We start from the raw sequence: 14984 nt of genomic DNA, 5'->3' as shown, positions 1-14984 counted from the left end.
TAAACGCATTGTTCACATACTATCAGAATGAAACGTATGTATGAAACGCAATGGAGGGATAAAAGATTAATTGTGTTATGTACTTTATCGCGCATTCAATGCTACAGGGTTAGAAGGAAATATACATGTTTGCGAACCACATAGCTGCCGGACCACGTATTCCAATTTGGCATTCTTGCATTTTTAAAAAGCGCATCATGCATTTATAAAGCTTTATTACACTGCCAAAGGAAAAGTAGCTAGTTACAAAGTTCGATAAAAATGTTAAACCTATATATGTTTATATATAATATGGTACAAGAGAATTGCTCTACCTTGCACATGCATTACTTGCACGCTAGGCAAAATATCCTTGAGTCGAAGGCGCATATATAAAAGAGAGATGCTATCGTAACGTGCTACAGACCGCATGTGTATACCAAACCTAAACTCGCACGAAAGGAGATAACGAACGAGAATACTTACATGTAGTTGTGAACGTGTACAGTGCACGTTATCGCAACATTATATATATATCCATGTTAGAAGAAAAAGGTACCTTACTTCATGTTACAAAGTCGAGATTGAAAGTCAAAATTAGTATTATCTCAACATAAGTATTTTTTAAATTTAATTAGGTAACTGGAAATTATATAAATATAGAAAAATACAAGACTTATTATATAGATACTATTACACAGGTAATATTATCCTATAGATTATCTAAAAAAGATTATGAGAACTTTTTTATTGTACCTATATATGTATTTTGCATTATGAATTATTTTACAATTTTGTAAAATGTACAAAGCATTTCCACGTCATATTCTGAATGCAATATTGATGCGATCGGCTTATTAAGCCACACTAATGGATCCTCTAGATTGATTCATAAATTATATTAAGTTTTATCTTATATTGCATTAGATAATAATTATCACTGCGATTTAAAAAGATGAGATTGCACAACAGTTCAATTAAAAGTTAAAACTGATTGAGTGCATAAGCGTGGAATAAAAACTTTGACACATTGAATTGACTATCGTTGATTTGATTATCAGCTATATACGTGAAGTACAGAATTTCTTCCAGCTCGCAAGCCATTCATACATGCAAACGGATAATCCGTCCGATTCAGATGGTTGTCCAATTCCTTTTTTTTTTACCCAACCAAGTGGTGAAACAGCCAATACGATCGTCGTCCAACGAGAAACGAGGTGACCGTTTCGATACGGGGCGACTCGTTTGAAATCTCGCAGTAAATTCGTTTCTCCAACATCTGCGCGGCGGTGATTGGACGGCGGATTGTTCGATAAAGCGGCGATCGGCGTTAGCATCCAACTCGGGCTCGGGTGGGCGAATGAAACCGAGAGAGGGTGGCAAAAGGCTGACTTTCTCTTTCGCGGTTTGTTCGCGCTGAAATAGAGCGGTTTTGTTCTTATAAAGGCTAGTTAAAATGCAGATTCTATCAGTCGCTTCAAATGAAGACATACCTTGCGTGCATCGTGACTGACGCGCGTGCGGCTTTTATATAAAATTGTCTTCAAAGGAAATAGAATTTTAACGAAATTGTAAATGGGGAGTATCGATAAAGAACCACGTCGATACAGACGACGCCATAGTTTTCTCTGATCAATTTTCTCCAGTATTATGCACAGCACAGGAATGTAATAATTTGGTGTCTTTGGTGATGTATTTGATGTAGCTTGGGGTGAACAAAATTTATTATTATATATATTTGGTGGATATGATAGAAGATGTTCTATTAGTATATTTCGCGAATAAAAATTTATTATAATAATTAACGGATAAATATACTTAGCGAATATAATAAAAAGTGTTCTATTGATATGCGCGGCGTGTAAAATTCATCGTAACGTCTGATGAATAAAACAGAAAGCTATATTTCTGGCAAGTTATAGCCAGATATACGACGCCGCATCTGCTTATCGACTCCGCAGCTGCTCGCTATTTCCCATGGATGTCCCGTATAACGCGGCGCATTTGTTTATCGCTCACGAATGACATTTTAATTTCCCAACCATTTGTAATAGAGGTCGTTACGAATTTGTGCTGCGAGATGCAGATTCAATTAGATACCAATGACAATGCCGAGCAGCACAGCGAATGTTCGTGACACTGGGCCGCAGGTGTTTCAAACGACCGGCCTTCTGTGTTCGGAAATGGTATTTACTACTAGCGATTGGTCGGAATTCACTCGGACGCGCGTTACATCGAACGCGTTTCGAACAATTGCCATAGTACTCTTATTATTGATTATTGCGACTCTTACTTATAAGAATCCCCTATTATTCACGCGATAATGAATATTTTCTAAATCTAAACCAACTGAATAAGAGAGAGTGTAGATTGCGATGATTTGAAGGAACCACACGTATGTTGGGCGAGATCACTTTTTTTACGTTACGAGGTTCAAAATCGAGAGAAACAGCGGTTCGTTCATCGTCGTCACGATACACTAGACGATTTCACTCGTAGAACCCGGCACTAAAAAGAATTTTAGTTTTTCGAGTACTACATAGAAACCATTTTATTTGAAATACGTGTGAGCTGTTTCTCATTCGTATCTCGTACCTTTGTTCGATATTTATATGTACATAAAAATATTTGTTTTACACAAAAATTTACGAGGTTTTTCAGTGTCATTTTAAACCTTATCTGTATTTGTCAAAACACAATCACGCACATTATTTTTGGTACTGTGATTTTTTTCCGTCACATTAATTTTTCTGTGCGAACTTACAGACAATACTGGATGTAGATAGCCATTACTGTTTACAGTCCTTTAATATAGCGCTCGTAACTGGGGTGCCAGCCCCGGAGGTATACACGGAAGTGTCGTCACACTTGTTATTTCCCACCGGAAACACGGCATGCGCATGTATATAGCGTGTATAACGTTGTCACACTATTAATCCTTTTAGGATTAGGGTTTATGATATATGCCACATACGTAGCCTGACAACTAAGTTTGTAGGTGAAACTTATTTATATTCAAATACAGCTCGTTCAAAATTATCTCTTTCGAAATACGATTCTTTTTCGTCTGCGCACTTATTCCGGTGAGGATTCTGACATTAAAAGTACTTTTGACAAAAACATTGTTTCGAAACAATAGAACACGCTATTGTAAATATATCTTTCAGTAAATATATCTTTTTTTTTTAACATTTTCTTAAAAATTTTGTGACAAAATGATATATATTACACCTGTTCTTTACTTTTTGTGTAAAATTTCAAGTTTTTGACGTTCTAAAGAGATCTTTCATTAAATACATAAGTACTAAGCATAATATTGACACATTAGATGTTAAAATATTTATATATGTTTTACGATATTAAATATTTCGTACTAGTGATGAACGTGCTGGTATACGAAACTCGATACTCATTTTCGGAGTATAAAGTTATCGCATGGTTTCTCGCCGGTGATAAATCCCCAAACCATTTTAAAATACGCCGGGGTGGCCCAGTAGTTTGAAGACCGAAAGGAAAAACCGAAAGACGGGAAAAGCAACTGTATACGTATTTATCGTACTGTTAACACAGTGCCACGTGTCGTTCAAAGTCTCCAATGCGTGACTTTAAATCGCGCTCGATCGTATAAGCGGTTCGTCGCGTCGCATTTCCGGGAACACAAAATATCGTGCAATTGTAATTATTAGCGTTATCCTAATTTTAACTTCGAAAATGTCGTACCAAATGTTGCGTGCGAAATTGTCTTTCCGTCGCGACGTATAATTTACGGGCGATAATTGTATTATAACAACGGCGCCTTATGTACTTGCATTCGGTACTTCAGATTCTCAATCAGATTCGGTGACAAAATATGACTTTTTAAATAAACATTACGTGAAGAGGTCACAGTTTTATTCAACTTATAATCATCTGGCAAAAGTCATCAGTTGGTTAAACAGAACCTAAGTAGAATATAAATTAGTTCTGATGACACAAGTATTATAATTCAGATAAAATATTGGTAATATCATGTTTAGAAACGGGTGTTGATTATGTACAGTATTGATTATCATATCGCACGAACACCTGGCTCTTGTTGAGCTGAATTCCCTATTTGCGAAAAAGATATATTTACAAATTATCAAACCACATATTTCAAGAAAATTCAGAAATTGTCAAATTAACAGAATGCATTAAAAGATTAAGGAAAAACTCTGAATTCGTGAAAAAAAATTCTGTCCGTTATGATAAAATGGCCTATACATCACCTCTGGCTAGCGACGTCATGAAATTCTCTGGGATAACCACCGGAGAATTTCATTTTGTCAAATAAAACTTGTCCGTGGACAGTTTTGCCGGACATAGAAGTGAGTAGGGGAAAACCGCAGGAATTCCGTTATTAATCTTTTTCAGAGACGCGGAATGCGTTTTTTTAAATCGTGCTGCGCGCAATTTTCAAATATGCTGCGTATTTCCGCGACGGCGTATTTCTCAGCTTAGTGGAAATTTTACTAAATAAAATTCAGTCTTAACACCTTCTGTTCTGTTTTTCGCGTCCTCTTTCTTAATTCGTAAGTTAAACGTTTGCGAAATTATTAATTATATACTAAATAAAATCCCTAAGAGAGAGGAAAAGATATTGAGACTTTCTGTAGTGTTGCAATATCACGCAAATTGACAGCAATGTTAGAAAGTTTCGCTGCAAAATTGATCACACAGATGTTTACGAATTCATGTTTCCTAAGAGTGCGCTAATATTTTCATTCGACTTTCGAACTTAACTTCATGAAAAACTTGAACGGATAGACTTGCTTTTCGAGACTCTTCTTCGATGAATCGCGTCGAACTTTCTTATACTCGGACTCGCTTCTCGATGCGATTAGATTCGGAAATGTAACTCCCTCGAAAGAGCAAATAAACTCCTTCGAGATTCTTGAGATTTCAAAAACGATCTTGTTACTTCTTTAATTATAGTTTGCATATTGAAATCAGGATTACTTATCGGTTGCCACTTCTCTTCAATCTGAAATAATAAAATCTAAGTATTATATACAAATGTATAATATTTCTTTCTTTATTTTATTTTGCATTATATAATTCTCTTAAGATAATTTTTAAATCTTTTAGTTTTTTATATTATTTAAATAATATTACACATTTTGGTTATTTTGTTTTATCTAGCTTTAGTTCCTTTCTCTCCAATCCACATTTGATATAATATCTTGTAAAAATATCTTTTAATATACTATATATTACATAGTGGATTGCTTTGAGCTGAAAGATGGCTTTGTGCTGAAAGAAAAGAAAATCTTTTCTATATGAAAAAAGCATTCAATTTTTCTAGAACCTAGAAGATCCTGCACAAAATGTGTAAATTAAATATATTTTGGTTGATATGTATGCGGAATATATTACTATATAATAATCTATATAATCCTTTAATTAATATTATATAATCGACAATAATAGTTGATTATTATTACGGTATTATGCATGCTGTGACTAATTATTCCTATTGTGTATTTCATCGGAACAGGAACGTTGCTCAAAGTTATACCGCGAATTTGCTTATTATCTCGCTACTCCTCAAAGCTGAAGTTTTAGCCGACAATGAACGAAAGGGCAACGAACAAAATTGAAACAGAAAGATAAATCGGACTTCAAAGTATCTTTTCAACTCGTGGAAAGCAGCGCAAATACGATGAGCACGATAGGAGTGAAGGAGAGAAAACTGTGAATTGGCGCCGAGATAGAAGTAGTATTAATTTCCTCGAAGCACAGAGATTCCGCCACATCTTCTCCGAAATCTTATTTTTTTTCTTTGTCCGCTTTTTAACGCCTGCAATAACGCAGCTAGTTTCGCTAGACTCGAAAGAGGCGGAGAACTGTCTTTTATTAAATTCTAAATATTCACGGAGAAAATAAATTTTCGATTCTCAGGGAATTAAATACATAAATATTAAATTACATATAATCTGAGATGATTATATTCGTAAATGTATCTTCCTCGTATTAACATGGAAAATTAACTAGTTTGGAAATGCGATAAATTATGTAATTAATCTTTTATCTTTGCTACATAAGTATGTTTTGTTTGGATAACATATATAACGTTTTAATTATTTGTATAACGTATTGGAAATATTAAATAATATTTTCAAAAACATTGAAAAATTATGTAAATTTTTTAAAAATATTTGTTTAATTTTGTAACTGTCATAAAGATATTATAATGTCAAATATAAAATTATCAGTCTATACAATTGTACAATTTGATATATTTTGAGAAAAAGACGTATATATAAATGTTTTTTCTCTTTATTTTGTAGGCGCGGTAGGTGGCGAAGGAGGTGACGAGGATGACAAGGAGAAGGAAGAGGAGGCCGAGAGAGAGAGGCAGGAGGCCATTAGGGAGGCCGAGGAGCGAAGAAAGGAGAAACATCGTAAAATGGAGGAAGAACGAGAGAAGATGCGGCAAGAGATCAGAGATAAGGTCAGCAATGACGATTTTGCTATAGCAAATCTTTTGCTTTCAGCTAAAAAGAGTTATCGGATCGCTCCGAAAATGACTCAAGTTCGATTTTCGTACACTCATTCAATTAGAACTCTCATCATCACCCTTTGCAAACTTTGTGTTGTAGAATTTAATGTTATTTACGTACTAAATTATTGCTCGATTTTCAAATCGTCGTTCAAATTATTTCATAAAAATGTAACGTTCTCTAGAAAATATTACTATCTACTAATTAGTTATCAATTAAAGAAATGCTATAATTCTAGGATATCAGGACAGGTTTACTTGTAAATATCTTTATTAATATTTGATGCAAGATAGTATCCAAAAATTCACAGAACTGCCATATTGGAAACTGTTTGTTTGTAGCTTTTGTTATTAAAACGTACTATAATTGAAGGTATTGTGAATCATATTTTTCAGTTAATTACAAGTGGATTTTGTTCCTGACTATAAATATCAGAGTACGTGTTTGAATATCGCCACGTGTTTCTCCCGCGTTTTCCACAAGAGTCCTCGATTTCATCTGGGTCATGTCAACGTGGTTGACTCCGTCCTGACAGGACAATACATCAGGATTGATAATGGCGCGATCCAACGTGCATTTTACATCTCTTTCGTTCTCCCTCTCTCGTTCCCGTTCCTCTTTTTATCCACACATTTATTTCCCGCCAAACCGGTGAATGCGTTGGAAGCTTTTTGCGAGATCCCGTCGGCGTATATTGTTCTAGCCCGTTTGATCAATGCTTCGACGGATTCTATTTTCTACGTGATTCAACTTCGTGATTGCTTTGTCCTCTAAAAAATGTCAAGTGGGCCGACTGATCGACTCAGCTTTAACGAAAACTCGAGAGGGGTATCGATATTAGCACTCCTCTCGCGCGTCATTAATTCTTACATTAATATGGAATAAAGATTAATGAATGTTATACATGAACACATGGCATAATAGCGGTGTTGCTGTGAATGTTTTTTTATATTTCTTACAACGAAATAACGTTTAATTTATATTTTTATAATGAAATGCTAGGACTTGTTATGAGATAGAAAATTGATGGTAGATTTACATTTTCCTTCACCGATATTTGCCCAACTGGGTTAGTGGCGTGGGATTTTGCGTGACGTTAATTGGAGTGGAAACGCGATTATCTCGTATGTAAACAGAAAATGATATCGTTGAAGGTACCAAACGCGTAATTCGACGTTGCGGGACGCAGTTTGATCTGTGTATGTGGCACACCGACCGCACCGCTGCAGTGTATACTGTAATTCCACATGCGGAAGTGGTCGCCGAGTGGTTAAATGTTTTAACCATTATCACGGCGGAGTTGAAATTTAAATCCCCGGAGGATGTCTTAGATCAATTAAATCGATGGATGAGTAGTAAGCACGTGCACGCTTCTACGAAACCCGATTTAATGATTCCAGAATTATTTAATCTGATCGAAGACCTGTACGAAATATCAAACAACATTGAGATATAAAGAAATGCGCAAAAATTTAAAGATTTAGACAAATATAAACATCTGAAAGGTGATAATCCTATACGAATCTATAAGCATTTCGAAATATTAAAACTTAATCGAGCGAAATTTAAACTTGGACAAACCTTGAAGAACTCACGAAATGATAAAACGGTACTAAAGAGTAAAGAGACCAGCTAGAATTGGACAAATGTAATAACGAATAAAAGTGAATTTCAGCGGCTTCATTACTCTGCGAAATTTAGATTAAAAAACGTCTTTTAACGCGATGGCGTTTCAAGATTCGTTTATTCCTCCGCGGTTTTATTCGTAAAGCAGGAAGATCTCGGCGGAATATAATTAACACTAATGACAGCTTCATCATAGGCGGAAGACCCACCTTCAAATCCTTTCCGTCTCGGTAGAAACATGATTCTTCGAAAATGAGCGGAAAAGATTGAGACGCGAGAGCCGTGATCTCTCATGAGAATAAAGCATCCACTATTCCTGCGTAGCAGTGGAAGAGGCTTTGGCATGGTAATCGCATTGGGTCAAGTCAAATCCGATTTCCTATCTCGACTAATGAACGAAGTGGGACTTTGTTATAGCCAAGTCCTTGCGCAATTTGAAAATATTCTTTTATTATTTTATATTTGCAAATTGATCTCGAGAATTTGTCATCGGGGGAAACAGCGTATGTAATACAAATACAATATATTATTTAAGCTATATATATGCATATATAATAAATGAAAAAATATATATTATATATATTTCATCTTTTTTATTTATTTGTATCAATATATAGTATGCTATCTATCATGCTGTATTAGTGTAAATATATTACTTCGCGACATTTATCATCACATCAGAACTATATACAAATTAGACCCATTAATATTTATAAAGTACAATTATATCTGTTTTGCGATTGCCTTACATTTTTTACTAATTGTAAGTTGGGAAAAAATATGTTTGAATATTTTTCGAGAGAAGATAGTTTTAAATCTACAAACACACATACAGAGTAAATCTTTCAAAAAGCACTGACATTAAAAAAAGCACTGAATCTTTCTCTCATCTTCCATCAGAAATAATGTTACTTTTAAAAGCTGATAATGCTAAATAAATAAAAAGAGAATGGTGAAGGAGAGAAAAAGAGAAAGATAGAGAGAGATTTCCAAAATTCCGGTTATCAATCTAATATTGTTCGCGTTTCACATTATACTTTGAGAAAATATTATACTACATCCGGTACTTATTCTCTCTGCTCCCTCATTGGCCTTCTTCGTCCTCAACGGCATCTCGAAGACAAAAGGAACACATTATTACGTTGTCGTTACCAGTTTCTATCAACATCATTGTTCTTGTTACAACACTTTTATTTTATATTTTATCAACACTTTTCTCATATATTTTATCGAATGATTATACTATATCGTTCGTTCTTCGTTCACACACTCCGTTCACACGTTCAAGTTCACAGCTTCTCCTTCATTTACTTTTTCTTTTCTTTTCCTCTTTTCTACTCTTTTCTTTTAATAGATACTATTGAGCAGAAGAAATGATGATGCAAATAACATTTGAGAAAAGGATTTTAATCTGCATTCCAGTTGAAATATTTTAATTGAAAGGTTTTGTGAACAACGGAAACATTGTTAAAATAAACATATACATATACACAAAAGAAATCTACTTTAAAGAAGCATTAATATATATATATAAAAGTTGAAACTCGAATTAAAATAAAAGTTGCTTTATCAGTGAATGTGTTTTGTGAATGTATTTGTCAGATCATAATAAGACCACAATTAAAGAGAATGATGTTATATGTAGAAGTACCTATAAATTGATATATGAGAACAGTTTATTATTAATCTAGCCTCGATAAAATTTTCAACGCAACTAACGTAAAGCAATCTATGGCGTCTATGTCCAGCCTCGCGTTGGCGTTTTCAGTCAGTCAAAACGATTGCAAATTGCATGGAATCAGGCACGATCGATTGGCAGTAACATTCAGCATAGCCTATGCCTTCAAAGGTTGCGTTAAATAATTTACATGCTAAACCGACACGAGGAATAGTGTAACTTCGAAGAAAGCTGAATCCATTGGGATATTGTATCCCGGATATTGAGATAAAAAACCGATAACGCTGAAAATTTTACGTGTAGAAGTCTACTTAAGTAAAATAGGGCAGTCATCGTTATAAGTGGCAAGTTCGGCATTAACCATATCATAATTAAGGTCTAAGGTGATTGATCGTTCCTGTTGAACACGCGTATCCTAGTAAATGTCAAAGATAATCTCCGAGGAAGGAAGAGGAAGCATCAAATGTGACAATGCAGGCGAGAAGAAAGAGGCGACGATGAAGCGAACTAGAAGAGAGAAGATTGAACTTAACTGGGGTCAAATTGACTCTAGTAGGGAGTCCCTGCATTCAATATGGCGACTTCCTAATAGAGTCAGGCTGACTCCTTTTAAGACGTTCACCAAACGAGGAACCGTCTCATGAAAGTACCTGACAGCGTGTGCTTTATGAACGAAGTTAAGGCCATTTAATTTACAAAGCATCAGTTAATTTAATGGTATCAGGAGTATCGCGAGTAGATCTGCATGTACTGGTTTGTGAAAAACAGAGCGGCAATAAACGTTGATTGATTAAACACGAAAAAAAGGATTTGCTACATTAGCCAATCTTTCGTTACTATATATTGACAACTAACATTTTTTTTGTTGCGAGAGCTAATTAATTTAGCAATAGTATAAGCAAAACCTTTTGTTGCAATAGCAAAAAGTTTGCTACCCGTAGCAAAAAAATGTTAGTTGTCGCTATAGTAGCAAGATCTTTTTCTCTGTGAATGATCGATTGGATCTGTCACGTACAAATTATATCAGTTTATTTTATAAATAAAATCTTAGAATTTACATGTATATTATTTATGTCTGTGTGCATAATCGAGAATTAATTTTTTTATATCTACTGTAGGATTATTTAAATACATGTTTACGAATTAAAAAAATGTAATTAGTATATATACGTAGATTTTCAAGAAAAAGATCACGCGCAATACGATACATATCTTTTGAAGCCTACTATAACTCTGAATCCCGACAGAGATCTCGGATTCCAATTTTCCTATCGCGGTAATATGGCACCGTATCAGATCTTCTGTCTATTTATAACACCGACAAAATTTATGATGTATATAGGGAGTATCGAGAAACCGTAATCTCTTCTTCCAATCTTCTCTTTGTCTCTGCATACTAATAATGCTTGTATTATAGATATAATAATGAATAGATTATGAGAGAAAAAAGGGGAGAGAGAGAAGAGAAAAAGTTATAAATGTGTCAATATTGTCGATGAAACCTTGGAAATATTAGTAAAACATTAAATTTTTCAAAATTCGATAAAATATCAAAATATTATCTGTTCAATATAATTGTTTCATACTAAAATATTATCTATTCAATATAATTTATTTTGTTTGGAGTAGCTAATGGTAAGAAAAAGAATATTTTTACATGAGTTAGTTACATAAGAGTGCAGAATACATCGAAACGAGAGCGTGAAAGGACGCAGGCCTCAAAAACGCCGCAGTGCGACTCACTCTGCGGGCTTCATGGAGGCAACACACTGTACTAATATCATTAGAATAAGCGAATGGCGCAAAACTTCAAGCAGTTGTTTATTCATTAATTGCTACCAAACGATTGTAATTATTGTATACAATTATTGTATACAATAAGTGTAATAGATATGCTACACAAAATTTAACTGTATATGATAATGTGCGATATTCGTAGTTTTTAGAGATAAGAATCATTTATACGTAAGTACAAGCAAGAAATCTTAATTATAAGAGGTATATACATATATATTAGGAATATGAAATATCCAATGTTCTAAAAAATTTAACTACTACTTATTAATAACTATTATATAATGTATATATGTATATAATTATACATAATTAATTAAATATAATTAAATATATATATATATATATATACATAATTAATTAAATTTGATTAGAATTATTTACGCATTGATCCTCAGTTCTTTCTATTTTGTAATTATGTACTTTTTAAATTGTCTGGTTATTCTTAAAATAGTTATGTGTGCCAGCCAGATGTAACGCGTGATAAATCGCCGCGCAGCCATAATCCGGCGCATAATAATGTTCTCATAATTTCGAACATGAATGGACAGAAGCGGACGTACAGACGCAGATGCAAGAGGCGCGCGGATATGTTGCGCGTACGTGTATCGAGGAACATTAATTAACGTCAGGATCAGAGCATCAGATTTGACGCTGCCACGTATGGGGTACAGTGCTCGTTTATCCTTGCGCTATCTGTCTCCTCGATGTAACGCGTATTTTCGTTGAGAGATTGAGAGTTTGAAAGAGAACGTATTCTCGTCAAATATGTGGTCGAAGAATTAAAATCATACAATAAAATAGAATTCTTTTTTCTGCATGCTAGAAATACTTTTGAAACTCCAGAAATTGAAGTACCAGTTAGAATATTAATTGATATTTTTTTTTCGATTCAATAAAAATGCAAATGCATTATTTACATTAAAAAGACCAGCACGGTTTATCGTACTTTTTTTTGTATACATTTTTTAACGTTTTCATTATTTCTTTGCCATTAAAAAAATTTTTTACGAGAGAAACGATATTGATTTTCCATCTCTTTGAAATATTAATCACTTTTAAAATATTAATATTCTTGATATAATAAAGAGACAATTAAATAAACATTGCTGACTGAATGTCATTTATATATGCTAACGAAATATATATTGATTGGAACAAAAAGAAGATTAACTGTACTTTTCATCGCGCTATATATCAATACCGTATAAGTTATAAGTTGAGGGAAGAAAACATATCTTGTACGTACTAATTTATCATATTACTTATTATAGGTTTGTGAAATGCGCCAATGATTTTTCTTCAACTAGAGAATTAATGTATACTTAAGCGAGCTAATGTAGGTATCTATAGTAAGCAATAGATACAGAAATTGCGTTAGGAGTTCAACGGTTTTTCTGAAATAACGTTGGACTCCATATACATATATATTTTTTTTTACTTTACAACGCGTTTTTTCTGAAAGCGACTCATCTGAAGGAAACAAAGGCACTCGTGACTTGCGCTGATGTCGAGTATGCGCTATTATCCGTTGCATAACAAATCATTTCACTGAAAGGCACCAATTATTAATGAGCCCTTGGTCAGCGGTACAACGTATACATATCCCATAGGTAATGATAATACTTGTATATGAGGCATATTCCTATACACGCGGCGGTAACGGCACTTGTACCATTAATGCTATGTCCAGCTTGCTCCGCAATCGAGCTTATTGTTGTACCAAGAATACAAAGCATCGATAGTATACGCGAAGACCATCGCTGCTTGTTGTAAATTGGATGTGTTAAATAGCAGTTAGAGAAAGAGAAAGAGGAGGTGGGAGGGAAGAAAAGAGGCAGATACTAATTGCTTGTTAAAATATAAATTAATACAATAAAGTAAAATAAATATTATATGATAAAAAATATAATGTAATATAAAAAAAATGTTACATGTATGATATATAATTATATATATATTTATTATATAATTATAGTGTATAATAATAAATTTAAAAAGTAGGATAGCAAACTAATATTATAATAAATTGAAATACTTATTCATATATAAAGATCTTATAACATTATAAATGATTGAATAATCAAGTTTTTAACGTTGAAAAGAAAAATTGTAGGTTCTTCTATCTCACTTGATGAGATATTGTTTTTTTTTATTTGCAGTATAATATAAAGAAAAAGGAAGAGGTGCAAGAAATGCCACAGGAAGAGCCTAATCCTCTGATGCGAAAGAAGAAAACACCGGAGGAACTCGCGGCCGAAGCTGAAGCCGAAGACGAAGATGAGTTTACCAGTATGTAGTGCTCGCAATATTCTTTCAATATATTTAATATAGATTCAATAGATTTAAATCAGTCAAATTAGTTTTAACTTACAATTTTTCGAGTGATTATGAATAATAAAATTTTGTCCACTTTGAATACGTAAGATAAAGTAAAAATAAGACAAATGAGATCTCACAAGAGAAGATAATGTTCATTTTAATATGTTTAAAATCGTTATTGCTATCATTATCAAACTATAAAATGTTTTTTAAAGATATTGACATCAATTATACTAAATTCAGCAAAGCACTATATTGCACCTATGGATTTACAAAATTCGACGGGCTAAAAAATCTGACAAATGTTCTAATTTTGCAAACACGAATCTAATCCTACGACTACGTTCCATATCACTATTTATGAGAGAGCGTTGAATCATGTCTGTGTGAATATGTAGTAGAACCTTAAAGAACAAACCAAGTCCTTAGGGAAATTACTCTAAACCCATAACAACACTAGAGGGATTCAGAAACATCTACCAGCTGCCCAAATATGTTTGAACTCATATATATATATATATATATATATATATATATATATATATATATACCGTTAATTACTTATCATATCACACATTACATATAGCACATGTAAACAAGATTATTTTATTAGATCTTTATTGGATCTTAAAACTCTTAGAAATTAGGTCTAATTGTGAGACCCGGTAAAAATTAATTTCTACTCATGTTCTACTCATTAAAATGGAATGTACAGCAACATTTTCTAATTTTATTTGTATTTCATAATAACAGTTTTAATTTATATATAATTCATTTTCATATTCATAAGAATACATAAGTGTAAATTAAAATTTGCGATAAAATAAATTTGAGATAAAATGAATTTCTGCATAATTACCTTTAAGAAAAAGCTAAAAACTGAAAAATTTGTTGTTTATTTAAATTAGAGGTTTTGAAAAGAGAATTACAATTTTTTAAACAAACAACTTTGTTAAATATAGATTTTTGTCTGTCGGGATCACAATATATTCCTTTTCTTTCCCTTTATATACTTTTCTCTCTTTCTTGTTTTTTTCTTTCTAAAAAATATTTTATTTTGATTA

At 33.1% G+C, this 14984-nt stretch overlaps 1 protein-coding gene across 3 annotated transcripts in view; it reads left to right on the top strand.

The window, feature by feature from the left end:
- The window catches only part of Cpx (synaptic transmission protein complexin), a 128906-nt gene that overhangs the window by 96963 nt on the left and 16959 nt on the right, over positions 1 to 14984 (top strand). For all 3 annotated transcript variants that reach the window (XM_071771175.1, XM_071771176.1, XM_071771177.1), the window contains 2 exons: positions 6288 to 6451; positions 13761 to 13890. In XM_071771175.1, coding sequence (XP_071627276.1) covers positions 6288 to 6451; positions 13761 to 13890 — 294 coding nt within the window. The remainder of the gene's footprint in view (positions 1 to 6287; positions 6452 to 13760; positions 13891 to 14984) is intronic.

This window comes from Temnothorax longispinosus, chromosome 2, assembly GCF_030848805.1.
Source record: "Temnothorax longispinosus isolate EJ_2023e chromosome 2, Tlon_JGU_v1, whole genome shotgun sequence".
Taxonomy (NCBI): domain Eukaryota; kingdom Metazoa; phylum Arthropoda; class Insecta; order Hymenoptera; family Formicidae; genus Temnothorax; species Temnothorax longispinosus.
The sequence above is the reverse complement of the archived record's forward strand: the minus strand, read 5'-3'. Positions and strand labels throughout refer to the sequence as shown.